This window comes from Mandrillus leucophaeus, unplaced genomic scaffold (genome assembly GCF_000951045.1).
Source record: "Mandrillus leucophaeus isolate KB7577 unplaced genomic scaffold, Mleu.le_1.0 Scaffold527, whole genome shotgun sequence".
NCBI lineage: Eukaryota > Metazoa > Chordata > Mammalia > Primates > Cercopithecidae > Mandrillus > Mandrillus leucophaeus.
Genome location: NW_012105664.1, coordinates 197,960 through 225,798, shown reverse-complemented (window position 1 = coordinate 225,798; position 27,839 = coordinate 197,960). Strand labels below are relative to the sequence as shown.

The 27,839-nt window shown below is 38.5% G+C and overlaps 2 protein-coding genes across 2 annotated transcripts in view; both read left to right on the top strand.

Annotated features, from left to right (window-relative positions):
• The window catches only part of NOL8 (nucleolar protein 8), a 28,141-nt gene extending 12,716 nt beyond the window's left edge, over positions 1 to 15,425 (top strand). Inside the window, exons 8-17 of the mRNA XM_011996860.1 lie at positions 1,548 to 1,661; positions 2,132 to 2,254; positions 2,546 to 2,636; positions 5,774 to 5,912; positions 6,943 to 7,020; positions 10,948 to 11,219; positions 12,890 to 13,016; positions 13,945 to 14,015; positions 14,565 to 14,644; positions 15,020 to 15,425. Coding sequence (XP_011852250.1) covers positions 1,548 to 1,661; positions 2,132 to 2,254; positions 2,546 to 2,636; positions 5,774 to 5,912; positions 6,943 to 7,020; positions 10,948 to 11,219; positions 12,890 to 13,016; positions 13,945 to 14,015; positions 14,565 to 14,644; positions 15,020 to 15,070 — 1,146 coding nt within the window. The 3' untranslated portion in view covers positions 15,071 to 15,425. The remainder of the gene's footprint in view (positions 1 to 1,547; positions 1,662 to 2,131; positions 2,255 to 2,545; positions 2,637 to 5,773; positions 5,913 to 6,942; positions 7,021 to 10,947; positions 11,220 to 12,889; positions 13,017 to 13,944; positions 14,016 to 14,564; positions 14,645 to 15,019) is intronic.
• Positions 15,426 to 19,113: 3,688 nt separating this feature from the next.
• Positions 19,114 to 27,839, top strand: part of IARS (isoleucyl-tRNA synthetase) — an 87,805-nt gene continuing 79,079 nt past the window's right edge. Inside the window, exons 1-6 of the mRNA XM_011996872.1 lie at positions 19,114 to 19,253; positions 23,380 to 23,505; positions 24,513 to 24,669; positions 24,881 to 25,000; positions 26,168 to 26,250; positions 26,954 to 27,071. Coding sequence (XP_011852262.1) covers positions 23,387 to 23,505; positions 24,513 to 24,669; positions 24,881 to 25,000; positions 26,168 to 26,250; positions 26,954 to 27,071 — 597 coding nt within the window. The 5' untranslated portion in view covers positions 19,114 to 19,253; positions 23,380 to 23,386. The remainder of the gene's footprint in view (positions 19,254 to 23,379; positions 23,506 to 24,512; positions 24,670 to 24,880; positions 25,001 to 26,167; positions 26,251 to 26,953; positions 27,072 to 27,839) is intronic.

Below are 27,839 nucleotides of genomic sequence, written 5' to 3'. Positions count from 1 at the left end.
TTTGTTGCCCAGGCTGGAGTGCAATGGTGTGATCTCGGCTCACTGCAATCTCCGCCTCCCAGGTTCAAGCAATTCTCCTGCCTCAGCCTCCTGAGAAGCTGGAATTACAGGCACCTGCCACTACACCCAGCTAATTTTTATATTTGTGGTAGAGATGGGGTTTCACCATGTTGGTCAGGCTGGTCTCAAATTCCTGACCTCAGGTGATCCGCCTGTCTTGGCCTCCCAGAGTGTTGGGATTACAGATGTGAGCCACTGTGCCTGGCCCAATAGGTAACTTTTCAATCCTCACTGTCCTCCCACCCTCCACCCTCAAGTAGACCCCAGTTTTTTTTTTTAAACAGGGTCTCACTCTGTCACCCTGGAGTGCAGTGGTATGATCTCAGCTCACTGCAACCTCCACCTCCCAGGCTCAAGCAATTCTCCCACCTTAGCCTGCTGAGTAGCTGGGACTACAGTCACGTGCCACCATGCCCAGCTAATTTTTGTATTTTTGTAGAGATGGGGTTTCAACATGTCACCTAGGCTGGCCTCAAACTCCTAAGCTCAAGCAATCAGCCTGCCTTGGCCTTCCAAAGTGCTGGGATATCAGGTGTCAACCACTGTACCTGGCCTACTGCTCCCCTATGTGTACTCAACGTTTAACTCCCACTTATAAGTGAGAACATGCAGTATTTGGTTTTCTGTTCCTGTCTTAATTTGTTTAGGATAATAACCTCCAGCACCATCAATGTGGCTACAAGGGACATGATTGCATTCTTTTTTTATGACTTCATAGTATTCCGTGGGGCCTGTGTACCACATTTTCTTTATCTAGTCCACCATTGATAGGCATCTAGGTTGATTCCGTGTCTTTGCTGAATAGTACTCCGATAGTACTCCAATGAATATGAATAGTACTCCAATAAACATATGTGTGCATGTGTCTTTATGGTAGAATGATTTATATTCCTTTGGGCAAATATTCACTAATGGGGTTGCTAGGTCAAATCATAGTTTTTAGTTCTTTGAGAAATCGCCAAACTGCTTTCCATTGTGGGTGAATGAATTCACATTCCCACCAGCAGTATATAAGTATTTCTCTTTCTCTGCAACCTTGCCAGCATCTGTTTTATTTTGACTTTTTAGTAATAGCCATTCTGACTGGTGTGAGATGGTATCTCATTGTGGTTTTGATTTGCATTCCTCTAATGATCAGTGATGTTGAGCTTTTTTTTTGTATGCTTGTTGGCCATGTATGTCTTTTGAGAAGTGTCTGCTGTGTCCTTTGCCCATTTTTTTACTAGGGTTGTTTGTTTTTTTGCTTATTGATTTGTTTAAGTTCCTTATAGATTCTGGGTATCAGACCTTTGTCAGATGCATAGTTTGCAAATATTTTCTCCCATTCTGTACATTGTCTGTTTACTTTGTTGATAGTTTCTTTTGCTGTGCAGAAACTCTTTAGTTTAATTAGATTCCACTTGTCAATTTTGGATTTTGCTGCAATTGCTTTTGGAGTCTTCGTCATCAATCTTTTTAAGATGCAATGCTTTTGATGGCCTCCCTAGGATGGTCATCCAGAGGATAAGCCAACGCACATCATCTTTGGTTCTGACAGTGAATGTGAAACAGAGGAGACATCGACTCAGGAGCAGAGCCATCCAGGAGAGGAAAGGGTAAAAGTAAGAAGTTCAGGATGTCCCTGTGGACATTCATCTACTTCTGCAGATCCACATCACAAACAACTGCCAATCTCAACATAAAACCCTCCTGAGAGCCCCAGTGAGACCCAGGGCTTGCCAGGTCACCACACATTGAGACTACAGGGGTTTTGGAGATTTTTATATATGAACCTGTATTCTCCACAGCATCTGCAGCATGACATCAATATTAGTGAAACACTACAGAAACTGTTCTTGCATGTGATAACTACCTCCCCAAATCCAGGCTTCACTGGGGAGCCTCTGGATTAGTGATCCCAGAGGCCAGTTAGATTTCACTGAGTCAGGAATTTCCACCTGACCCACCATTTACTCATTCCTGGTAGATGAGTCTGGGTTATTGGCTTTCAATGTGAGGGAGAAGATTACCTTATGAAGGAAATGCTACTTGTTTGCCTCTGCTATTAATAAACGTTTGTGTTTCTTCACAGGAGTCTGTGGGTAAAACATCTGGGAAGCTGTTTGATAGCAGTGATGATGAGGAATCTGATTCTGAAGATGACAGTAATAGGTTCAAAATTAAACCTCAGTTTGAGGGCAGAGCGGGACAGAAGGTTAGTGAAGACTGAAAATAATTAAACTTGCGACATGTCCTTATTTTTTGACATAGCCCTTAAATCTGAGTAAATGCAGGCAAACCTTAACCTACATTATAGCATCGGGGTGTTTATTTGGGGAGTGAGTCTTCTGTGATCCTCTCTGATTGGCTCACAGGTAGATGGAGGTAGGCAAATATCTTAATGTAGTGAATCTCAGTGTGTGGGGAGGTGTACATTGACAGTCTTCGTCAGAAGCAATTTCTTGGGAATGTGGCTATCAATTATGTATGTTTTCTGTCTGTGTAGCTCATGGATTTACAGTCGCACTTTGGCACTGATGACAGATTCCGCATGGACTCTCGATTTCTAGAAAGTGACAGTGAAGAGGAACAGGAAGGTAAATGCTTCATTGTCCAGAGTCCTGATGTCATATCTGGGGACACTGAGAAATCACCTAGTGTACCTCCTTTATTTAACACATGAAGAAACTCTCCATCCCAAGACATTGGATTGAGGAGTTTATAACCAAATGTACAGTTAATACTAAGTTTTTACATAGTAATTTAGGAAAATTTAATTACTTCGAGCTGCCAGAAAGGAAAGGAATAAATAGCATTCACCAAAGGTCCCATTTTCCTCCATCCCATCCTTGGTATGAGAAGAAGTTGAGTTTCCTACCTGGCAGCCTGTGTCAGTTGATCAGCAGGTTCTGGGTGAAGCCATGGAAGATGGTTAAGTCACTCCTGGCTTTCTAAAAGGAAGAGTGTTCATCGTCCTCCAATGTGCATACCTGGTGCAGATTATGTTTTAAAGCTGTGTATCATTGAATGCCATTCTACTTGAATTTATCCCTATTTGAATGTATCTAAGAGTAATGATGCTATCAGAAGCATCCTAATTCTACTTCTTGTCACTTACTATAGCATTTTTCACAGCAGTACTTCCAAACTTTTTCTACAGGATCTTCTCCTCTTACCCATTTAAAAACACCTTACCTCCTACATGGCTGGCTTGAATGAGCTCCCTAATTCCCTCTCCTAATCTCAGAACTTCTCTGCACGTCTTTTTTTTTAATCCTTCCTGAATTAATCTAATCTGCATTTTAATCCTCACCATTCCTACTTCCTATTACCCCTTTCATCACTGGCATTTTCATTCTTCCCCTTCTAGCTTCTTCCTTTTTCTACACACAGTTAGGTCTTGTGGTCCCAAAAAAGCCATTCCTCTAACCATGCCAGTTTTCAAGTTTCTACTCCATCTCTCTTTCAGTTCTAAATTTGAAGTGAAAAAGTAAATCACATCTAATTCAGTAGCAGTTGGCTTTTTATTGAAAACAATCTGTGATTTAATCTTCTCAATTCTTTGAGGTGATTATTAACAGTATTGGACTGTTTCAGGAAACCAAGGTTCAGAGAGGTTTAAAATGAATTCTCTAGGGTCCTCCCAAATTCTGTTTCAGTGCTGAGATTATAGGCATGAGCCACTGTACCTGGCCCTTTTCCAACTTTTGAAAGCACAGTGTCTATTCTGCAAGAAGCAGCACAGCCAGCTTCCATCACCTTGAGCTCTTTCCAGCATTGTATTCTACCTGACTTTCTCACTCAAAACTCTATGTTGAAAACACAAGAATGAACAGAACCTGGAGAATAACCTTCATTTAGAAGGTACAGAGAGGTTATTTTCTTCTGCCAATTTTGTGTTTTCTTACAACTCTTTGGGTATGTGTTCCATCAAAGCCATAAACAACTTGTTCTCCAAGTGCAGTGGCATCGTCTCCAGTGACATCCTCTTCAGCTAACCTACAGCATATGTCACTGTTGATCATCCCTTCTTGAAATGTTCACTTTGCTTCCAATTGCATAACTTCCTGGTTTTCTTAATTCTTGATTCCTAATTTTTCTGTTGCCTCCAATAATGGGTTCTTCCCAGGGTTCCATAAGTCCCTATAACTTTAGCCTTCACTTGCACATGACTCTTTTTCAAATTTGGGTCTTCTTTCTTCCTTGCTGTTCTGCTGAGCTAACAACTGGTCATCAATGCCTGTTGGATATTTTCCACAGGCTTCCCTGAGTTTGTGTTAAAACTCAGCAAGTCTAAACCAGCTCTTCTCAGCCTTTCTGTGTTGATGGCGTGTCCATTCTTAGAACCTCCGTTGTTTGTTTTTTTCTTTCCTTCTCAACATTTTTTACTTTTCTGGAGACAGGATCTCACTGTGTTCCTCAGGCTGGAGTGCAGTGGCACAGTCATAGCTTACTGTAACCTCAAACTCAGTCTCTCTAGTAGCTAGGACTACAGGCACGTGGCACCATGTCCAGCTAATTTTTTTTTTTTTTTTTCCAGAGACAGGGTCTCGCTGTATTGCCCAGGCTGTTCTCAAAACTCCTGGCATCAAGTGATCCTCCTGCCTCAGCTTCCCAAAGTGCTGAGATTATAGGCATGGAGCCACTGCACCTGATCACTTCCCAAATTTTGAGGCACAATATTGTGTCTCAAGTAAGCAACACAGCCAGCCTATATCACCTTGAGCCTTTTTCAGCATTATATTCTACTTCCCTAATGGTTATTAAAATTTAAATTGATGTTTTTGATAGTTAAAAGTTGTTAAAATTAGCAGTTCCGTGTTTCAACCTAACGCAGTGTAAACTTTTTGTACTTTATTTCAATATATGTGTTCATTTTGTTTCCAACACCTAGCATGCTTTCCTACCACCTCTAGGGATTCAACTTTATCTTTCTTACCTCGTAACTCTACCTAGTTTATAAAACATTTTTTGATTCAGTTAAACACTATCTCAACTTCCTTTGAACTCTTAGAAACTTTGGGGGCATCCCTGTAGAGTACTTAAATCAGCATTTTATTCTAGTTTCTGTTAGTTGGTTATTTATATCCTGCAGTAAGTTGAAAGTCATACAGGCTTAGACTACTTTTGTATTTCTATAATCCAAACTAGCTGTTTAGCTTTATTCTCTGATATTTTTGTCTGTTTGTGGTAGTTGAGGATAGTAGCTTGTAAAATTCCATGATGCCTTGGTATGTGTAGGGCATATGGTTGTTTTCCCATAATACTTGTTATCGAATCAAAGACTGAAACAACTATCCACTAATATTGTCAGATATACCATTACCATTTTTCACTGTCTTTATCATTTTTAGATTTACATAATTTAGATTATGTTTAGAATGCTAAAAAAATCAAAGAGTCTAGAATCATTGTAGTTATTAGTATCTTGCTCTATTACATTTGCCAGTCTTTACCTTAAAAGTTTTAGACTTGCTACTGAAAGCCATTAAATTCAGATTGTTTCATAATTAGGAACAGAAGTAGGACTTTTCATTATCTGGTCATGCAGATTTTCTGAGTTTGCTATGGCTGAGGGTCTTGGGATATGGAGGTTAGTGAAATGAGGTTAAACTTTTCTTCTTCCTGTCTTAATGGATTTTGTACATGTTTAGGTACTTGGTAAATATTTGATGATTGAGACTTCTCAGGCTGTTTTTTCCAAGAGATTATTAATTATCCCTTTCCCTCGAAGAGGTAAATGAAAAGAAAACTGCTGAGGAAGAAGAGCTTGCGGAAGAAAAAAAGAAAGCCCTGAATGTTGTACAAAGTGTTTTGCAAATCAACTTAAGCAATTCTACAAACAAAGGATCAGTAGCTGCTAAGAAATTTAAGTATGTTTTATATTCCATCCCATTCTACCACATCATCCTTTGCCATAAATGTCTTCTTGAACTCAATTTAAAACTAGGTCTCTTTTAATGGCCTGGGAAGGCAGCTGGCAATATGTATCAGAGCCTTAAAAATATACTTACCTTTGACCCAATGATTCACTTCAAGGAACTAATCTTAAATTATTTCTGTATTTATACTTAGATGTCATAGCAGCATCGCTTTCATTAGTGAAACAATTGGAAAACAGTTTAAATAGTAACTGTAAAACTATTTATATAAATGTAACTGTTATGGAAATTTTCAGGCATGCAATTTAAAGAGACTAAGGTAATGAAAGCCCTGTACACCATTACCTAGCTTTTACAGTCACCAACATGTGACCAGTGTTTTCTTCTATACCTTTATCCAATCCCTGCTTTACACAATGAAATGTTTTATGCAAATCCCAGATAGTATATCATTTTACCTGTATGTATTTTAGTATGTTTAAAATCATTTTAAAAGCTAAAAAAAATCCAGGAAATCTCAAAAGTAGGTAGTTTAAAATATTTTTTCAGCCAGGCACGGTTTCTCACACCTATAATCCTAGCACTTTGGGAAGCTGAGGTGGGCGGATCACCTGAGATCAAGAGTTGGAGACCAGCCTGGCCAACATGCTGAAACCCCATCTCTACTAAAAATATAAAAATTAGCCGGGTGTGGTGGTGCATGCCTGTAATCCCAGCTACTTGGGAGGCTGAGGCAGGAGAATTGCTTGAACTTGGAAGGCAGAGGTTGCAGTGAGCCAAGATCATGGCATTGCACTCCAGCCTGGGCAACACAGCGAGTCTCCATCTCCAAAAAAAAAAAAAAAAAAAAAAGAAGTATATATTATTTTTAGTAAGATCCTCATTATCTTCTTTGATGTCATATGGCTTCTTATTGCTGCAAAATTAGAATCTTCCTAGTGCTGAATTATAATTTGCTATTAACTTTTTGTATCAGTGTTCTGTTTTCTCTCTTCTAACCTCCCCTCCTTTTTTTATGTAGGGACATCATACATTATGATCCAACGAAGCAAGACCATGCCACTTACGAAAGAAAAAGAGATGATAAACCAAAAGAAAGGTAAATAGAGCTACTTCTTTTAGCAATAGGATCAGGTAAATTAATCTCATTTCAGACAATTAAAAATGTAGATAGGAACCAATATCCTACTCATTGGTCCCACTGTATTAAGATTGGTGGGGTAGGGGTAGTGCAGGTAGAGTTAGAGCAAAATTATTGATGTGGTGGAGGAGTTCTTACCTTTTGACAGAGGAATCTATAAATGATACGTACTCCTACTCCAGTATGATGCCTTTTATTCGTATTAGTTTCTTGTGAATTCTGTAACTACCATAAACTTGGTTACTTAAAATCACAAAATTTATTTCTTACAGTTCTGGAACCTAGAAGTCCCAAATTAAGATACTGAACGGGCTATGTTCCTTCTAGAGGTTCAGGGAAACCAAGCCGTTTTACGCCTCTCCTAGTTTCTAGTGACTGCCACCAATCCTTTGGTGTTCCTTGGCTTTGAGACCACATTACTCTCATTTTTGCTTCTATCTTCACATGGCCTCTTCTTTTCTGTCTCTCCTCTTTGTGCCTCTTATAAGGACACTTGTGATAGCATTCAGGGCCCACTTGGATAATCCTGGATGGTTTATGTCAGGACCCTTACCTTAATATCTCTGCAAGACTCCTTATCTAAATAATGTTAACATTCACAGGTTTCAGGAATTAGGACATGGACATAGCTTTTGGGGGGCAACCTTTCAACCACCTAGTGTGGTAGAAGCTTCTGTTTCCTATAGATGTGCAGTCAGTTGGATAAATATGGGGAATATATACAGCAACCAGTAACAGCTTGGTTTAAATCCTTCACTTTCCAACTGCTAGTAGCCACGAAAATCACAAAAGGCAATGTGGTATCCTGAATTGAATCTTGAAACAAAAAAGACAATTTGTGGAGAAACTGGTGAAATCAAAACGATGTCTGAGTTTAGTTAGTGGTAATCTACCAATGTTAATCTTTTAATTTTGACAATTATATTCCAGTTACATACAATTACATAGTTACATACATACAAAATTACATTAGGGAAACCAAAGTGAAGGCTATTTAGGAACTCTACTATTTTTGTAACTTTCTGTAAACCTAAAATTGTTCCAAAATTAAAGGATTCTTTTAAAAAGAATCACATTTTAGACTAAAGTAGAAGTCATATTAATATTCCCTCCAATGTAGGATATTTGTGTATTATTTCAGATAATCCGTATTTCAGATAATGGAACAAATACGGCTATATTTACCCCCTCCCTATACTCCTAAGAAGCCTCATCCCTTTACATCAGCTCAAAATCCAGGATATCATCATTCAAATCAGATCTAGGTACAGAAGAAGCTTCTCTGTTACTCCTTAAGTACAGTACCTTGAGTGCAGTTCTGTTTGATAAGAAGACCTACGAACTAAAAAAGCAAGTTATCTACCCTTCCTCCAATATAGAGTGGTGGAACAGGCATTGGATAGCCACTATAGGTACTGTTCAATGAAGGAAAACAGGCACAAAGGAGTCACATATCCATAGTAACTCTGAAATCTAGAGAGACAAATGTTGGAAGGTCTTTGATTAGGACTGAGGGCCTAGGAATAATTCTTCCTGACTCAGTTTTCTGGATCATCCTTCTCTTTTCATAAGTGCTGGCACAGGTTTACAGCTGAGTAGTTTTCTCAACCTGCTTTTTGCTTATAGAAATTTGGGAGTCCAAAAGCCTATTCATTTTGAAATGTTCCTGTACCTACCAGTCCAGTCTAGTGGTAGTTCTGATAATATAATTCTCTTAAAATCTTCATAGTTTATCTGAATCTTCTTGGAATTCACTCTGTTAGATGAAAGTCACACATATCATTTTGAGATAAGCCTTTTTTGTTTTTTTAACCTTGGGCTTCTACTGAAACTGCTGAGAGATAATGCCTCTAACCTCCATAGAAACCCTATTGTTTGAACAATTGAAGTTTATTTTCTTTTTTGTAAAATCTTAGAGACAGGGTCTTGCTCTGTCACCTGGCTGCAGTGCAGTGGCATAATCATAGCTCACTGTAGCCTTGAACACCGGGGCTCAAGTGATCCTCCCACCTCAGTCTCCCACGTAGCCGGAACTACAGGTGTGCACCACTGTTCCTGGGTAACAGTTGGAAGCTTCTTATCTCTTTAGGGTCTTAACAAAGAATTTTGTTTTATTTTTAGACCGAGGTCTATAAATTTTTCTGTGACAGGCAAGATAGTAGATAAGGCTTTGCAGGCCAGATCGTCTCTGCTGTGAAGACTCCCCTCTACCTTTGTAAAAGAAAAGCAGCCACAGACAATATGTAAAGAAATGAGCAAGGCTGTGTGCCGATAAAACTATTAATGGACACTGAAATTTTCATTTCATATAATTTTTCCATGTCATGAAATGATGTTTGTTTTTCCCCGTCATTTCAAATGATAAAAAAGAAAAATTTCTTAACTTGCAGTTCAGACATAAGTAGGCAGCAGCCTGGACTTGGCCCATGGACCATAGTTTGTCAACTCCTTCTTTAGACCATGTTTTTCTAAGGCTGTCATAGAGTCGATCTTTGCTTAGAATCCCTTTCTTAAATTTCATGTCATTTGCCTTCTGGAGATTAGGAGTCTTCAAAACCATGAATTCTTAGTTCCCGTTAAAAAAATATTCCTCCCTTTAGTTTCATTCTCTCCTATTTTACTGTAATCAGTAGGATGAAACCAGAATATACCTGTAACACTTCCCTGGACATCTCCTTAGCTAGATCACCCAGCTAATTAGGTACATTTTCCATTTTCCACAGTACACACAATGCAGTTGACAGTGTTGCTAAACTTTCTACCACCGTATTACAAGGATTCCCTCTTCTCCAGTTTCCAACAGGATTTACCTTATTTTTCTCTTAAGCCCTTATCTGCAACCTCCTCAAAGGCCATATGGTTTCTACTAAGTTTTTTCAAGGTCCTTCTGGCTTTTGCTGTGATCTTAGTCTCAGAAGTTATGTATCATGACATTTGCCTTACTCTGTCCATTAAAAGAGTCACTAAGTCCAGCTCACACTCAAGGGATGAGGGAATTAACTTCCACCTCTTGAAGGAAGAAGTAACAAAGAGTTTTTGGACAAATTTTAGAGCCACCACGTGATGGTTAAATGAAAATCACTTGGAACTGCCTACCATTTTTTATAGAGCTTGGTTTCATAAGAAGTATATCTGTCTTAAAACCTAACCAGATTGGTGTATTTACTGAAATATTAAAAGTTTCTCCCTTTGAGATGGTCTCTACCACTAAGAATGGTTATTTGGATATCCTGTTCACTTATTATTTCAGGTAATACATTACAAACTTTGGCCTGGTCTTAAAGGAAAAAGGATTTTAATATTTTCTTAGTTCAAAATTCAGTATTGGAAACTGCCATGTAACTTTTTGTCCAAGATCAAAGAGAAAAGCATATTCATTCCTAAATATAGAGCAGATAGATTTATGGTAACAAAAATTTCATTTCAAAAGAAACTATACTTTACATATTTATAATTCATTTCTATAACTGATTTACAGTTTTACCAGATATTGGTAAAATTCCCAGTATCTTAGGAGTCATGTGGCCTACAGTTTTCATTTTGCCTATGAGGAAACTGAGGCCTAGTAAAGCTAAGTGATTTCCTTCCTTACACCTAGCTGTATAGTTTAGGCATAATTTCTGAATGTAGTTCAGAGGATGATAGAATATGATTCATGCAGCTGTTTGAGATTTGTGTAAAAAAAGCTTATTGGTCAAGATTTTACTTCTATTAGTAGAGTTTTATATGTAGAGTTTTATTTTATTTGTCTATTAGTAGAGTTTTATATCCTGGTTGTTGAAAGGGCAGAATTAAAGTTGTCCAGGATTTTTTCTTTTCCTGATTTCTGGAAATTTTCCAAAACTTGTTTCTTTGTGATGCACACGTCTATATATGTCATTTCAGTAAAGCAAAACGAAAAAAGAAAAGGGAGGAAGCTGAGAAGCTACCTGAGGTGTCTAAAGAAATGTATTATAATATTGCTATGGATCTGAAAGAAATATTCCAAACTACAAAATATACCAGTGAAAAGGAAGAGGATACACCCTGGAATGAGGACTGTGCTAAAGAGAAACCTGAGGAAATCCAGGGCCCTGCAGCTCTGACCAGTGGCGCTGAGCAGCCCAGCGGGTTCACATTCTCCTTTTTTGATTCGGATATTAAAGACATAAAGGAAGGTACTTTTCTTTTTTTCCATACTTTTTGATTTTAGTCAGTTTGAACTTAATTGATTGAATCTGCATTAAGTGTAACCGATTTAATGTCAGCTGAAGAAAGGATTCTTTTCTACCTAGATAATTTGAGATTTAGTGTCACAGAAGCGTAAACACGATGTTCCTGAAGCTGTGATAGAAACTATTTTTGCATTTAAGGAAGCAAACTTCTACTAGCTTCCATATGAAGGGAAGCCAGAGAATAAGGTACAGCATCTTTTCTGTTAAGTAAAAAGTCAGGAAGAAGTGTAGTAATTCATATATTTAAATAACTTTGTATCTTAAATGAAGCTGACGATGCTATGACTTATGGAAAACTAGTGTTACATATAAGATAAAAGTAACCTTGGTTTTATACAAATATGCCATATCATCAATATGCCAGTTATTGCACAGTTTATCCCTGAAGATTTGCCAGAACCTAGAGAGAAGAATAAACACTAGTACATACAGTTTTGCATTTCATTTCAAGAGGTTTACCTCTAAAGGCCAACATGGGCCACAGGTTAAAAAACACCTGAGCTATTCCTCACCCAGGGTTCAAGCTTTCTGGAAGTTCACTGTAACAGCAAGCAATACGTATACGGAATACACACATACCTAACTAGACGTTCACTGTAACAGCAAGCAATACGTATACGGAATACACACATACCTAACTAGAAGTTCACTGTAACAGCAAGCAATACGTATACGGAATACACACATACCTAACTAGAAGTTCACTGTAACAGCAAGCAATACGTATACAGAATACACACATACCTAACTACAATGATTCTACTTTAAAGATCAGCAGTTAAAATACCATACATGTGTTTGGTAGATAACAATTTTTTTTTTTTTTGAGACGGAGTCTCTGTCACCCAGGCTGGAGTGCAGTGGTGCAATCTCGGTTCACTAGCAGATAGTACCAACTCTGTGGTACTTTAAAAGGAAGTATGACAATCTAGTAGTTGTTCAAAAATTATTGCAAATAAGACTTCATTTTCTTGTCTAAACTGTTGAGTAGAGTTGGCATGATATAAATAGTAACTATAATTTTTCTAACTTTGAGAGCAAAACGTGAGAAATTGACCTTGAAATGAGTCCTAAAGACACCAGCAACTTGAAAGATGTTTTTTAAGTACCTGGGAAATTTTGAAGACTTGTGAGGTGATTGTCTTGATCTTATAGCAGTAGTTTTTTCAGCAGTTCTAGCAAAAAGTTTTGGGTATTGAAAATGTAAAGACATATTCCTTTTCTCATTTATAGACAAGAGGGAAACCTGATTTCCCTGTATCATGTTATATTTTAGGTTTCTCATGCTAGCACAGATGCCATGGTTATTTTAGGTGTCATTTAAAAAAATTATATAGCTCATTTATAAACCTTTAGTTTTTATACTTTTTTATATTACTGCTGTCCTTATCAGATCATTCTAGCGACGCCAAAATTATCATAGTAGCTTCTGAAAATATTTGAAAAATCTAAGAAGATGATACTACCTATTTTTTGATACGATTTTAAATTAATGATTAACATATTGGAACTTTAGATATGTCTACATGGTAAAAGTAATCAAATGAATGTGTTCAGAAATACTTGGCTGTGGAGTTACAATCCCACCATCTTTTGTTGTCATAATGATATAGAGACCTACAGAGTCGAAACAGTGAAACCTGGAAAGATTGTCTGGGAGGAAGACCCTCGTTTCCAAGACAGCAGTTCAGAAGAGGAAGATGTTACTGAAGAAATAGATCACAGAAAGTCCAGTCCTGGGTAAGCAATTTGTTTCTTTGCAGGCATAGTTCATAATTTGTAAAATCTGAATTAGACATGTTTAGAAATATTTTAGCTTCTGCTCACATGACGACTAAATTGTCTTATCTCAGCTTTTTTTTTTTTTTTTGAAATGGAGTCTCGCTCTGTCACCCAGGTTGGAGTGCAGTGGCATGATCTCAGCTCACTGCAACCTCCACCTCCTAGATTCAAGCAATTCTCCTGTCTCAGCCTCCCAAGTAGCTGGGATTACAGGCACGTGCCACCACACCCGGCTAATTTTTGTATTTTTAGTAGAGACGAGGTTTCACTATGTTGGCCAGGCTGGATTTGAACTCCTGACCTCAAGTAATCCGCCCACCTCAGCCTCCCAAAGTGCTAGGATTACAGGCGTGAGCCACTGCGCCTGGCCATCTCAGTGTCAGAGTGTTCTCTAGCCTTTTTATAATGGAGAGTGTGTTTCCTTTTCCATGAGATTTGGATAGCACTAAGGGGAAGATAGGATGTGCACAGAAAAGGGAAGGTAGCCTGACAGTGAAGTCACTGGTCTGGAAACAGGATGCTGCAGTTGACTGGATGCCTACCCATAGGAGGCACTGGCAACTGGGGTAGCAGTGATGGGAGTGAGAGTATCAGCAACCAACACAGGAAAGATAGAGGTTCTACTTAAACAAGTCTTCATTATCAAAGCTTCAGATAGAAGAACGTTAGAGGGAGGGTTATTTTAACTCAGGGCAAAATGTGCAAAATACAAAGCAGATATATTTAAGAGTATTGCTCACCTGGATTCTAGAGGGAAAAGAAAAAAAAAAGATATACTTAAGAAATAGTGTATTTATGTTTTGAATATATTCTTAAATATTGAAATTAAACCAACCAATACCTATCTGTTTTTCTCTCTCTCTCCCCTTGTCCTCTTTCTTTTCAGAGAAGCACCATTACTTGAGAAAGAGACCACTAGATTTTTCTTTTTCTCTAAGAATGATGAAAGACTTCAAGGTCAGTCCATTTTTTTCATCAAATCACGTACATGGAACAGGTAATAGTACAGCTACAATAATTCACATCCAGGAATTTTGACCATTGGTAGTGTCATGTGGTTTAACTCCGTTTGTTCACACTGATGAATGTTAACTTGTAAAGCTGTCAAGGACTGAGAACTCCCCACTCACCACTTTCTTTGCCCACTCATCCTCATCGGCAAAGGCTTGTTTTGTTCCAGGGGCTTCCTTAGATGTTAGGCATACAAAACCCCTAAGTTTTTAGTACCATAAAAGTCCATGTGAAAACTCAGGGTGTTGGTGAACTCATTTCTGAAAGCCTAGCATAAACAAAGTTTCATAATAGTAAATGATATATATAAACACTAAAAGCAATACTATATTTTTCATTTGGAAAGAAAGAATACTAATTTTTAAAAATAAGTAGAAACTGAGGGAAAAGAATGATCTTAACTAGAATTGGAGACCTTGATAATGTCAACACTTAGAATATTACCCATTTTAGTAGTAGTTTGCTGCCTCATCTTTCTTGTTTTTCCCCTAGTAGGTTCTGACTTATTCTGGAGAGGAGTAGGAAGTAATATTAGCAGGAACTCTTGGGAGGCCAGAACAAACAACCTGCGTATGGTGAGTGATTGTTTCTCCATGTTATTTCCTAAAATAGACATGTTGTTGTCTATCTAGAATTACAGTGCTGAAAGGGAACTCATGAATGGTATAGGTGAGGAGACCGCAGACTGGCTCAATTGAGTGACTGGTCCCAGAGTCCAGCCAAGTCTATTAAGTAACAGGAAAGCATCAGATTTTTCAAGACTGAATTGTAGTTCCCATTATAAACATTTAATGCCAAAAATGCCAATATCCCTTGTTCATTTCAAAACAGCACTTTCAAAATAGGTTTCCACAGCCCTGACAGTGAGAATAACCTAAGTTTTACTTCTATCTACTGAACATCTTAAAAACAATTTGTTTATTATTAACAAAGCCTTTTTTTCCCCCCAGGATTGTCGGAAGAAACATAAAGATGCAAAAAGGAAAATGAAACCGAAATAATAAATGTCAGTTGGTTTTGATACTGAATGTGAACAAGGCTTACCTAAGGAAACTGACTCAGAAAATAGTTTTAGCTGACAAAGAAGAAATTTCAGAGTGAAGGAATTTTAAAAATCTGGCTAATGGAATATCATTCTGGTTGCCATCTTTTTCTATGGAACTCCTCTGCATTTCTTCCTAGTTACTTCAAAAAATTAAATTCCACTTCTTAAAAAAGGAAGCACAAGATAGTCCTCGAAAATACTTTTTGTATATAATCTCTGCCCTCTATCCTGAGTAACTAATGGACATCTTCTCATGCAAGGTTTACATGAAGCTTTTTTAAATAAATGGGTCAAAGTACTTGTATTTTCCAGCCTAGGCTTTGTGTGAATTATAGGCTATTTGAAATGTTTATTTCTGATTATGTCAAATACACCTTCCATTTTGTCATTTTTGTTTAAGCTGATGAATTACAAGTCAGCGTTGAGTTTTATACTTGTGTTTTGGTGAATAGCTAACTGAAATATAGGACACTGCAGACCAATATCATATAAGAGTTCTGTGAGGACCAGGAGAGGAAGCCAAATACAGAGTTATCTTGTCATTGGCCTCTAGGAATTAGGGAACAACATCTAGATGCAGACCAGTCCCAAAATTCTAATTAAACCAAAAGCTTATGAAAAATACCAAGTGTCTGAAAGATAGGTAGTCACAATTAGGAGTCAGGACCCTGAGCCCAAATAGGGAAACAGATTTAATATTACATTAAATAAACCAACCTGCCTAGATTTCAAGACATGCCTCCTATCAAAGTGGGCTCTGTGTGAAATAGTATTATATAGGCCCAGTACAGTGGCTCAAACCTCTAATCTTAGTACTTTGGGAGGCCGAGTTGGGTGGATTGCTCGAGTCCAGGAGTTCAAGACCAGCCTGGACAACATGGCGAAACCTCATCTCTACTAAAAATACAAAAATTAGCTGGGTGTGGTGGCCCACACCTGTAATGCCAGCTACTCAGAAGGCTGAGACAGGAGATCACTTGAACCCAGGAGGCAGAGGTTGCAGTGCCGAGATCACGCCACTACACACCAGCCTGGGTGACAGCGTGAGACTCCATTTAAAGAAAAAAAAAAAATAGTATTACATAGACAGTTCCGAGGGCCTATCATTGAGCCATGATGTGTGTACATAAAATTAGTATTTATTGATTTACCTATGCTGAATATAAACTCTTAACTGTTGGGATTTCATCTGGTGTGTTAACCATTATGTCCCCAGGGCTTATGCTCAGTATGTGTTTTTAATAAGGGTCCAAGGAACTAAATAACTTGAAGAGTCATTCTGGATTCCTAGGTTTCCAAAACTTCAGACTTCAAGGAGAGTGGGGACAACTACACAGCAGGATAAATAATTCACACGTTCTACCTTCTCTTGATGTAGATCACAGTTTATACCTTATTTTCTACTGCTGCGTAGGAAATCATCTCAGTAACAATCATTTACTCACAAATACTGCAATTTGGTCAAAACTCATTACGGACTGCTGATCTGCGCTCTGTGTGCTTTCATTGGGGTGGTTCAGCCAGGGCTACAGGATCTGCTTCTAATATGGCCCACTCAGTCCCTGTTCATGGGCTTCCTTACAGCATGGCAACAAAGCTCTAGGAGCAAGTATTCTCAGAGGCAGGAAGCAGATGCTGCCAGTCTCTTAAGGCCTGGCTCAAAAACTGGCTCAGAGTCACTTCACTGATTCTATAGGTTTAACTGACACACACACCCAACCAGACTGAAAGGGAGGGGACACAGATCCTCACTTCTCAGTGGGAGGAGTGTCAGAATGTGTGGCCATAATTTAAATCTGGCACATGCTTCACAAGCAGACAAGTAACATCAACTAGCCTTTCCCACCCCCAGTTCCTGCTCCCCAGATAAAATCACCTTCAGCAATTTAATTTCTCTAGTATTTATCTCCATGTTTCTACCTAACATGCTTATGCTCTGATTTCTTGATTTTTCACTACCAGACACTACATATTCTGAAGACGTGAAAAAATTATTCACCTCTTCAGTCCAAGTAATATATTTTGACTACAGTTAACTTTTTGGCTGGAATTTTTTCATTTGCTTAACTTTTTCTAGATTTAGTCTTCCCATACCTTCCAACTGTGGGACATGATGAGGTTTCTCTTCAAATAGCCTGATCAATCCTTTATTCTTTAATTCATAGTACCTCCCTCCTCCCTTTTTCCTTCCTTTCTGCCTTTGTTACATGCCTAGACAGGCCACAGTGCCAGGTGTTATCAGTACCAGCTCACATTGCTTTCCTTATCTGGAGAGACCAGCTCTCTAGCTCATTACACACCCCTTCCCCCTTTCCCCTGTCTCTTACATGCCCACCTTATCTAAAGAAAGTTAAAATGTTTAACCAAGCAGGGTTAGTTTAGATTGTGAGGCCCAACTCCAGCCAATGGAGAAAAGGTACAGGGGCAGGGTTTGCATCAGGGAGAAAGGCTCTCGTGCCCCTTTGTTCTGGTGTGCTCTCATGGTGACTGGCCAAGAAGCAGCACCCCTCTGCACAGAAGTAAACTGCTTCGCTGAAAATCCTTTTTGAATGTTCAATTTCCTTAGGATTTTGAGCATTATTTCCAACACAATAGTACTATTAATATAAATGTTTCTCAATCAAATTTTTAAATAATTAGACTTGGCCTACCTCACATTTGTCCAAGAGCCCTCTGTCTGGCTCTAATCTGGGCTCTCTGGATAGGTGACAAAATTGAACCAAACAAGGTGGCAGGAATGTGAAAACTTCAAACACATTCCAAATACTTTCAGTTAATTAACAAGATTTGCAGCTACTAAATTATGTACGTTATGTGAGTATAGTCATGGAACATTGAGTTACCCGTGATAGAGGACATGAAACCACTTTAATCCTTCACACAGGGCCAAGATGTTAAGTAAAGTAGAATATATGCTAAACAGACTATCAAAATGTTCCTAAACTTAATAAGATACTGCATTCTACCTATTCTAGGCCAGATCAATTTTTCATATCCCTCTAATGGATACAATAAGCAGTAATTGAACTACTATATTGATTGGCAAGATGCAGAATTTCCTTTAGAGGCTCTGGGGCCAAAGCCCGAGGCCTACTGCCCTTTGCAAGGCTCCAGATTTTAACCAGCAGATCAGTAAGGTACCAAGCAGACTCATAGCAATGAAAATAAGTATGCAGGGCGGGTGCAGTGGCTCATGCCTGTAATCCCAACACTTAGGGAGGCTGAGGCAGGCAGATCGCTTGAGCCCACAAGTTTGAGAGCAGCCTAGGCAACACAGCAAGACCCCGTTGCTAAAGAAAATACAAAAATTAGCCGGGCGTGGTGGCGCTAGCCTGTAGTCCCAGCTACTTGGCCAGGGATGAGATGCGAGGATCATCTGACCCGGGGAGGTCGAGGCTGCAGTGAGCCATGACCGTGCCACTGCACTCCGCCTGGGCGACAGAATGAGACCGCTTCTTAAAAAAATTGTTTCTGCAATGTTTTCATTACCGGAAACATTTTAAGTAAAATACAATAAAACTTTTAAACCTGGTTGTCAGGCCCTTCCTTCCCTTTTGTTATTATCGTTTCACGTAGCCATTTATGATAGGAGAAGCGGCTTTGGGGTCAGCGGCTCAGGGCCCAAAAGTATAATTATTAAAGCCATCTCTCCGGAAATTGCTGTTTGTCGATATGAATTTCAGGTACGAAGTGTCCAGTCAGATAAATACAAACGCAAACAAGATGAAGCTCCGACCTCGGCGCCTCTTCCCAGTGGGCCTTCACCTACACAGACGTGCCCACAACCCGAGGGCGACCTCGGTCTACACTACCGGAACAGATACCACCCGCATTCACAGCGCCGCACCCAGCGCCGGTTCGTTTTCCAGGCGGAGCCGCAAACACAGCAAGCACCACCGTCGCACCACACGGACGAGTGGGCGTAATCATGTCCGCCGTGACCAATCGGCGCCTGACTTGTTGGCAGGTATCATGCAGCGCGCACTGATTGGCCGGTGCGAAGCTGGCCGCCTTCCCTGGATCCCGCGTTTTCAGCGCGTTGCATCACCTCCACGCGCCGGGTCGCAGCTTGGACGCCGGGAGAATTTCTTCCAGGCTTGCTGGCCTCCGGGGCTGTCCAGGCACGGGGGTCCCGTCAGGTACGCTTTTTCTTCCCTGCAGGATCCGGCCCTCAAAGGTGAGGGTCACGCACGCGTTACAGCCCCGAAACAGTAGCACAAGATTTAATTTTTAAAAGAACGTGTTTCTTCGGGGCTTGCCATTCGTTCGTTTCCAGCCTTAGGAATTTATGGTCGCCTTTTTGAATGAGTGGTGTTTGAAATGAGTAAAATCTTTTGAGAATGATATACATAGTATAAATTGGTATAGCTGTGACTTTATGTATAGACAGTACTTTTTTTATATGTCCTAATTTATTACCTTTAATGGCTGAGTACTTGATGTACCGTAATTTACTTCAGTCACCGTATTTAAATTGTTTTCAGTTATTTGCCTGCAGAAACAATTATTCGGTGAATGTCATTGTATACATATTTTGTACATTTGCGTGAGTGTACCTGTGGAGTCTGTGTTAATAGGATATAACTAAATTGAAGAAACGTTTGAGACGGTCCCACCTTCAGGTTACATTTGACTTAATAGGTTATGAAGACCTGAGAATAAAAGGGGAAGCAGAAATTGATTTAGAGGAGAATGAAAAGGGGGAACAGAAATAGACTTATAGGTAGGATCCACATGACTTGATGATTACTTGGATGTGTGTATTTTCTGAGCAGTGTTGGGGTGACTCAAAAATGTTATGCCTAGGTAATGAGAAGAGTATTGGAAACGCTAATACGGTAGAGTTAAAAAGGGAAGCAATTGTGGAAAGAATTATCATGGTTTTAGTGTGTGTTTCTAAAATATATTGAGGCAAAATAATATGAATTAATGTAAATAATATGTAGTGAATATCGAAGAAGGTGGTCTCGAAATTGCTGAACGGGAAGTTGAGGTTAAGATGACCTGAAGGAGTTGTGGAGCGGGAAAGAGTGAAGGGCCTGGATTGTAATAAGAGGGAAGCAAAGGCGATGGCGTCCCTCTGCACAACAAGGTTGTTTTGCAAGGTTAACCTGCCCTGTCCCCTGCCCTGTGGTTGCTGGATGCTGTTGTGCATATACAGCTCTCCAGTGGATTCGATGGGCCATAGCAATCCTGTGATTTATGCATGGAGGCTGCTTCTCCTCAGCAGCCGCCATAGCCCGGTCACTGGTACATGGTTCTTCCTGAATAGACAATACTGTTATACTGAGTCTTTATGCTTGGCATAATAGTGCAGTGATTCTTAATCTTTGGGGAAAGTAGAGACTCCCTAAAAAACACAGTAAAAGCTGAGTGAGCTGGCCAGGCCTAGTGGCTCACGCCTGTAATGCCAGCCCTTTGGGAGGCGGGCACAAGAGGATCCCAGCCCAGGAGTTGAAGACCAGCCAGGGCAACATGGCAAAACCCTGTCTCTACAAACCACCCCTCTCCAAAAAAGAAAGAAAAAAAAAAAAAGCTGAGTGTGGTGATGGTGATGCATAACTGTAGTCCTAGCTACTTGGGAGGCTAAGCTGGGAGGATCACCCGAACTCAGGGAGGTGAAGGCTGCAGTGAGCCGTGTTTGTGCCACTGCACTTCAGCCTGGGTGACAGAGTGAGATATTGTCTCAAAAAAAAAAAAAAAAAGTAATGGTCCTCTTCTCAGAAAGCTTAAATCTTATTTTCTCAAAAACAAAAAATCAGATAGATATTCCTGAATAATTGTCAGAACAGTGCGAGAGTGGTGTTGTTCAGACTGTGATGTGAATGCTCATCCCCTCAGGATCTTGTTAAAATGCAGGTTCTGACTCCTAGGTGTGAGGTGAGGCTGGTAAGTCTGCATCTCTAATAAGCTCCCATAGATGTGGGCCATAATAGGACCAGCCTTGAAGAGATTAGAATGTGTTGGTATCTCAAAGTCTGTTAGTCTTCAGATAACAACCCCATAAGTCTGAGTTGGCCTCTAATAAGGTACCCAGTGAACCTAAATAAATCAGTAAATGCACAAACACTTACTTTGGTCCTTGAAAGGCTAGAGGTTATAGTAAGAGTTGAAGATCTAAAATGCCTTACAACTTCCATTTAATACCTTTTAATGGTATACTGTGATCGGAAATAGCTATTTCAGTTAGTTAAGCAGCCCAACTGTTCTTGTCCCGTTTTTTCTTAAATTTAGAGGCACTCACACATCTGAAAAATTAATGAGGGTAAAAGAAAATGAAAGATACTACTTTCACAGACTTTTTTGTGTGTGTGATAACTTGAATCAATAACTTGCTTAGACTATGATGTTTTGATGCTTTCAAAACTGTTTGAGGTATGTAGTAGTGTGTCTTTTCCTGTGGAGTTTATTACCCTGGACTGTTGCGGTTCTTGAGTACTTAAGATTTTTTATCTTCTCTGTTTGTTCTCTTATTAGCAATTCTATCCCACTCTAATCTGATATTGACTTGGAAAGCTTGTCACCCACCTTGTTAGAATTGTTAAGTAAATATAAATAGACTTTGAGAAGGAAAAGTCTCAAGGGTGGCTCACTAGATACTTAAATCGCAGATTGATCAAGTACCTCTGCATGAGGTTATTAGCAAAACATTTTAAAAGACACTTTAAGATTTTTCTCACGGGACTAAACCAGAAAGGTATAGGGCTCATCCTTCATAAAAATCATGAATAAGCAATAAAAGGGGTAAAATAGGAAACTGGAATCTATATTCGAATGTGAGATTCTCATCTTTTTGGCTTTAAGATTTTTAAAGTTTTACCAGTTTTCCTCAAAGAGAATATGAAGTTACTTCAATAGAACTGATTTCTGTCATGTGAGTGTAGGTAAGAAAATTCTTAGTTACTTTGAGATATTTTTCTTCAGATTATCAATGAGTTTTTTTGCACCATCAGATAGAATTGCCGAGATTTGCTTGCTTACTTTTGGAAACATTGTCTACCATTACTGAATATTAAATAATACTGTGTACCCCTCCCTCACACCATATACAAAGATAACTCAAAATGATTTGTGGCCTAAATGTAAGCGAAAAATCTGTAACCTTGTTTAGGTAATGGTTTATTAGATGACACCAAAAGCTCAAGCAGCAAAACTAAAAATAGACGAATTGGGCGTCATTAAAATTAAAAATCTTTGTGCTTCAGAAAATGCCATCAAGAAAATAAAAAGATGGCCCACAGAACAGGAGACAACTTTTTATAAATCATATATCTGATAAAGGATTTATATCCAGAATATATAAATAACCCTTAAAACCCAACCACAAAAAGAGCCCAGTTAGAAAATTGGCAGAGGATAAATAAGTATGTATCCAAAGTGGATACACAAATGGCCAGTAAGCACATGGAAAGACACTCAGCATCATTAGTCGCTAAGGAAATGCAAATCAAAACCAGGAGATACTATTTAACGTCTCCTAGAATGACTGTAATCCAAAGATGGACAATAAGATGTGCTGGGTAGGATCTGAAGAAATTAGAATCCTCATTCACTGCTGAGGGAATGTAAAATAGTACAGTCACTTTGGAAAACATTTTGGCATTATCTCAAAAAGTTAAATACAGAATTATCATGTGACCCAGAAATTCTTCTTCTAGCTACATACACAAGAGAAATGAAAACATGGATCCACACAAAATTTTATACATGAATGTTCATAGCAGCGTTATTCACAATTATCAAAAAGTGGAAACAATACAGGTATTCAGGAAACGATGAGTGGATAAACAAACTGTGGCATATTCATGAAATGGAATACTATTCAGCTATCAAAAGTAATGAAGTACGAATACATATTACATCATGGATGAGCCTTGAAAACATGCTAGAGAAAGGAAACCAGATGCAATAGGCCACATATAGATGATTCTTACAAATTTTCACATTTATGTGAAATGTCCAGAATAGGTAAATCTACAGGGGCAGAAAGAAGATAAATCGTTGCCACTGGCTATGGAGAAGAAAGAGTGGGGAGTGACTACTAATGGTTTTGGGGTGTTTTGGTGGGGAGGGGAGGTTGAATGTTTTGAAATTAGATATTACTAGTTATACTACCTTGTAAATGTGCTAAAAAGCCACTGAATTGTACACTTCGTACATTACAGTATGTAAATTGTACATCAATATACACCCATGTTAGTAATATGGTATTCTGTTATTCCTAGATTTCTCTTTTGACAGTAATAAATTTGATTTCTTTTGCAGCAACAAAATGGTTCAACAAGTTCCAGAAAACATAAATTTTCCTGCGGAAGAAGAGAAAATCTTGGAGTTTTGGACTGAATTTAATTGTTTTCAGGAATGCTTAAAGCAATCAAAACATAAACCAAAGTATGTGAATTTTTTAGGTTAAGAGAAAGTCCTTAAGAATAGTCATTTTTTAGACTGAATTCCATTAAAGCAGATACTCTCTTTTTTTTTTGTTTTGTTTTTGAGATTGAGTCTTGTTCTGTCACCCAGGCTGGAGTGCAGTGGCGCAATCTCTGCTCACTGCTACATCCACCTCCCGGATGCAAGTGATTCTTCTGCCTCAGCTGAGATTACAGGCGCCTGCCACCACGCTGGCTAATTTTTGTATTTTTGGTAGAGACGGGATTTCACCTTGTTGCCCAGGCTGGTCTCAGACTCCTGACGTCAAGTGATCCACCTGCTTCGGCCTATCAAAGTGCTGGAATTAACAAGTGTAACCACCATGCGTGGCCTAAAGCAGATACTCTTCATTAATCTTTCTATTCCCAGAATCCCCCAGCTGTCTGTATAATGGGTACTCAGTAGTAGATATACATTGAATGAATGAGTTCTCAGTTACTAGGGTAAATTTGGTTTCTTTAAAAGGTCATCTGAGTAGAATTTATGTCACCCTCTGTGTCACCCTCTTTCCACCTTTATCTTCATCACCACCCTCATATAGGCACTTATACCTAAGTACCCCATAGAAGGCTACTATAGTAGTCCTCATTCACCTGAAAGAGACTAGTCCTTTAATCACTGTTTTCATTGTATATCTCCTCTGGTCAAAAAGTTTATGAGAGAGGGGTTTATTCCCCTGTTTTACTGATGAGATAACTCAAGATCAGGATAAATAACTTGCCTTATGTCATGAAACTAATAAATGAAAAATGAATAATCACATGGAGGTCTCTGCAGCTTTACCGCAATTATAGCCTTTCTGAAGGCAGGACCACCAGTAAATATCAAATCAATTATGTCTGTCATTTTCCTGACCTTGCTGCTTTTCTCCTTCCTAAAGACTCCACTATGACCACAGCTATCTATAGAAAAATGCTTTAAATTTTGATTGTTTTTAAATGACTTAATATATTTTTATTACCTCTTAGATTTACCTTCTATGATGGTCCTCCTTTTGCGACTGGACTGCCTCACTATGGACATATACTTGCGGGTACAATTAAAGATATAGTTACAAGATATGCTCACCAGAGTGGGTTTCATGTTGACAGAAGATTTGGATGGGATTGTCATGGCTTACCTGTGGTATGTTTGAGTATCCAGCTTTATAATTTTCTGATTTTTTAATAAGCATTAGATTTCATGTAATATGTTCAAGTATGATGAATGTTGACTGTCAGACCTTCTACTTCATTTCTATAGTATTTGTAGTTTGATTTGTTTTGTTTTCTAGAGTTGCATAGTTGCAGTTGTTTTCATTGGGCAGAGTGGTAACAATCTTATCATAAATTTTCAGGAGTATGAAATTGATAAGACACTGGGAATCAGAGGACCAGAGGATGTGGCCAAAATGGGGATTACAGAGTATAACAATCAGTGCCGAGCAATTGTGATGAGATATGCTGCTGAGTGGAGGGTATGTTGGGTTATTTTCAGTAGAATGAACAGAAAATGTAGTTATTAAATGGGCATTGAAATGGTTTGTGGTCCCTTGTGCTTTTTTTATTAATTTACTTTTTGTAGAAAAAGTATTAGCTTCCACCTTCAACCCTGTTACTTAAACTGTTAGCTTAGACTGAATCATCTCTTTTCTGACTTCTGTGTGCCTAAATTGGTCTAACTTTCTTGAATGATCACCAATAGGGAAAAATCTGATAAGTATAACGTATATATATAGGCCTTTTCTTTTTTTCTCAAATACTTTTTTCAATTTTTTAACTTTTCATTTTGAAATAATTTGACTTATTAAACAATTGAAAAAGTAGTATGATGAGTTCCCCTATATCCTTCATCCATCTTTCCCAGCTGCTAACATCTTCAGTAACCATAGTATTAATAGAATTTTCAAAAGCAGTTGCCCCATTAATTTTTATTTCTGACCAATCACATATTGCCTTCAGTTGTCGTGTCTTTTTAGTCTTACTTGAGTATGGAACATTTATTTAGTCTTTTGTCTTTCATGGCCTTCTCACTTTTGAAGATTGCAGAGCAGCTATTTTCTAGAATGTCCCTCAGTGTCTGAGGTTTCCCGATTTAGGTTATGCATTTTTGGTGACAATGCCACAGAAGTGATGCTATGCCCTTCTCAGTGCATCGTATCAGGTGGCATGTGTTGTTGTTATGTCTCATTGATAGTGATAACTTTGTTCACTTGGTTAAGGTGCTATCAACTTTCTGCTTTGTAAAGTTGTAGTTTTTCCTTTGTAATTAATAAGTATATTGTGGGGAGGTTCTTTCCAAATATTCTTTGTCTTGTCATACATTCACTTATTAATTTTAACATCCATGGATGGTTTTTGCCAGTAATAATTATACCTGTGATATTTGCCAAGTGTTGGTTTTGGTAGACTTTTATAAATGAATATTTATACTTGTAAATAACATTTTGTGCATGTAGAATGAATGCCAAGAAAACTGGTTCTTAACCTTACATAGTATGTTGTTGGCAATATAGATTTACTTGTACCATTGATTATTCTATTTTCCCAAAATTTTTATATGTGGTGACAATAGAAGTAAACAAACGTTGATGTAGAATTATAAATATCATTGTCTAATACTGTTCTAATATTAATGTTTAAAGTCTACTGTTAGCAGACTTGGCCGATGGATTGACTTTGACAATGACTACAAAACTCTGTATCCACAATTCATGGAATCTGTCTGGTAGGTTTATTTAAAATTGTAAATATGATAAATATTCTATAAATATTCTGTTGTATTGATTATTGGAAAAGTGCACTAGCATGAATCAGTTTATTTTTGAGTCCATCATTATTTCTCTGAAAATCTTTGGGAACAGGTTTGTTTTTGAATGTAGGACTTTTCTTGTTATTTTTTTGAGACTGAGTCTCGCTCAGTTACCCAGGCTGGAGGGCAGTGGCGCAGTCTTGTCTCACTGTGACCTCTGCCTCTCAGGTTCAAGCGATTCTGCTGCTTCAGCCTCCTGAGTAGCTGGGATTACAGGCACCCACCACCATGCTTGGCTAATTTTTGCATTTTTAGTAGAGATGGGGTTTCACGTTGTTGGCCAGGCTGGTCTCGAACTTCTGACCTAGGTGATCCACCTCGGCCTCTCGAAGTGCTGGGATTACAGACGTGAGTCTCTGCGCCCAGCCTGCCAATTGCTTCTTTTAGTTAACGTTATGTCTTAAACATCATTTGATATCAGTAGATATTAGCATTTTAATGTCTACCTGATGTCTTACTATATTGATCTGTTATGATTTACCAGCCGGTCTCCCAATGGAAGACATTGTTTTTTCACTTATTTGGCAGCCAGAAACTCCAAACAGAAAATGGTGTAAGTGATTGCTTTTTCAGAAAGAGAATTTTGGTTATGTAATTGTGAAACTCCATCTCTTACCAGGTGGGTGTTCAAACAACTCTATGATAAAGGCCTTGTTTATAGAGGTGTGAAAGTCATGCCCTTCTCTACGGCATGTAACACTCCACTGTCCAACTTCGAGTCACACCAGAATTACAAGGTACGTGAAATGTAGAGACATTATTCAGCATTGAGTTCTGTAGGTGGAACACCTAACATTGAATAGTTATGATCACAGTAGGTATTCCCAAGTACACCCAATGTGGAATGTTGCCCACGACATCAGTCACTTTGGCCAGTTCTTACTGAGTGCTGAAAACGTGGCCAGTTAGTATACTAAGGCTCTGTTAAGATGAGGGATTTTTTTTCCACATTGGATTTATGATGTGTCTTAATGTGATAGGTTTTGCTTGTTTTGACCGTATTTTTGTTCCTCTCTGTTGGGTTAACAAGTCGAGCTTTGACATACTTCCCTGTAGTCATCATTTCTTAAAGGTTGGGTAATTTTATGCTTTATCTGGGACCTCATGATACCATTTATTTGTTAATGGTATTTGGAAAAAAATTAATTTGAGATGCCAAATGGTATTTATCTTTCTTCTGATGAAATAAAATCAGTTGTTGTTGTTGGTATGATTGAGGTGTTGAGACGTGTTTGATGTTTACAGGGTATACTGTTATACCATATCTAGACAGATATTAAATACTAGTGAGTCTTCTGAAATGTGAACTTTCTCTTCTCGTGTGTGTATACTGAGTTGTTTTCCATTTTGAGAGTTTATCTGACCCACTGTTTTTAAAGGATGTTGACTTGTTTGGAATTCTTGTTTCATGGCCTAGGTTTGAAAATTACATTAGTAAAATTTGCCTTTCAAAGCACTTTTTATTTATAGAATGCTTTCACATATCCTGTTTGATCTTTGTAAAT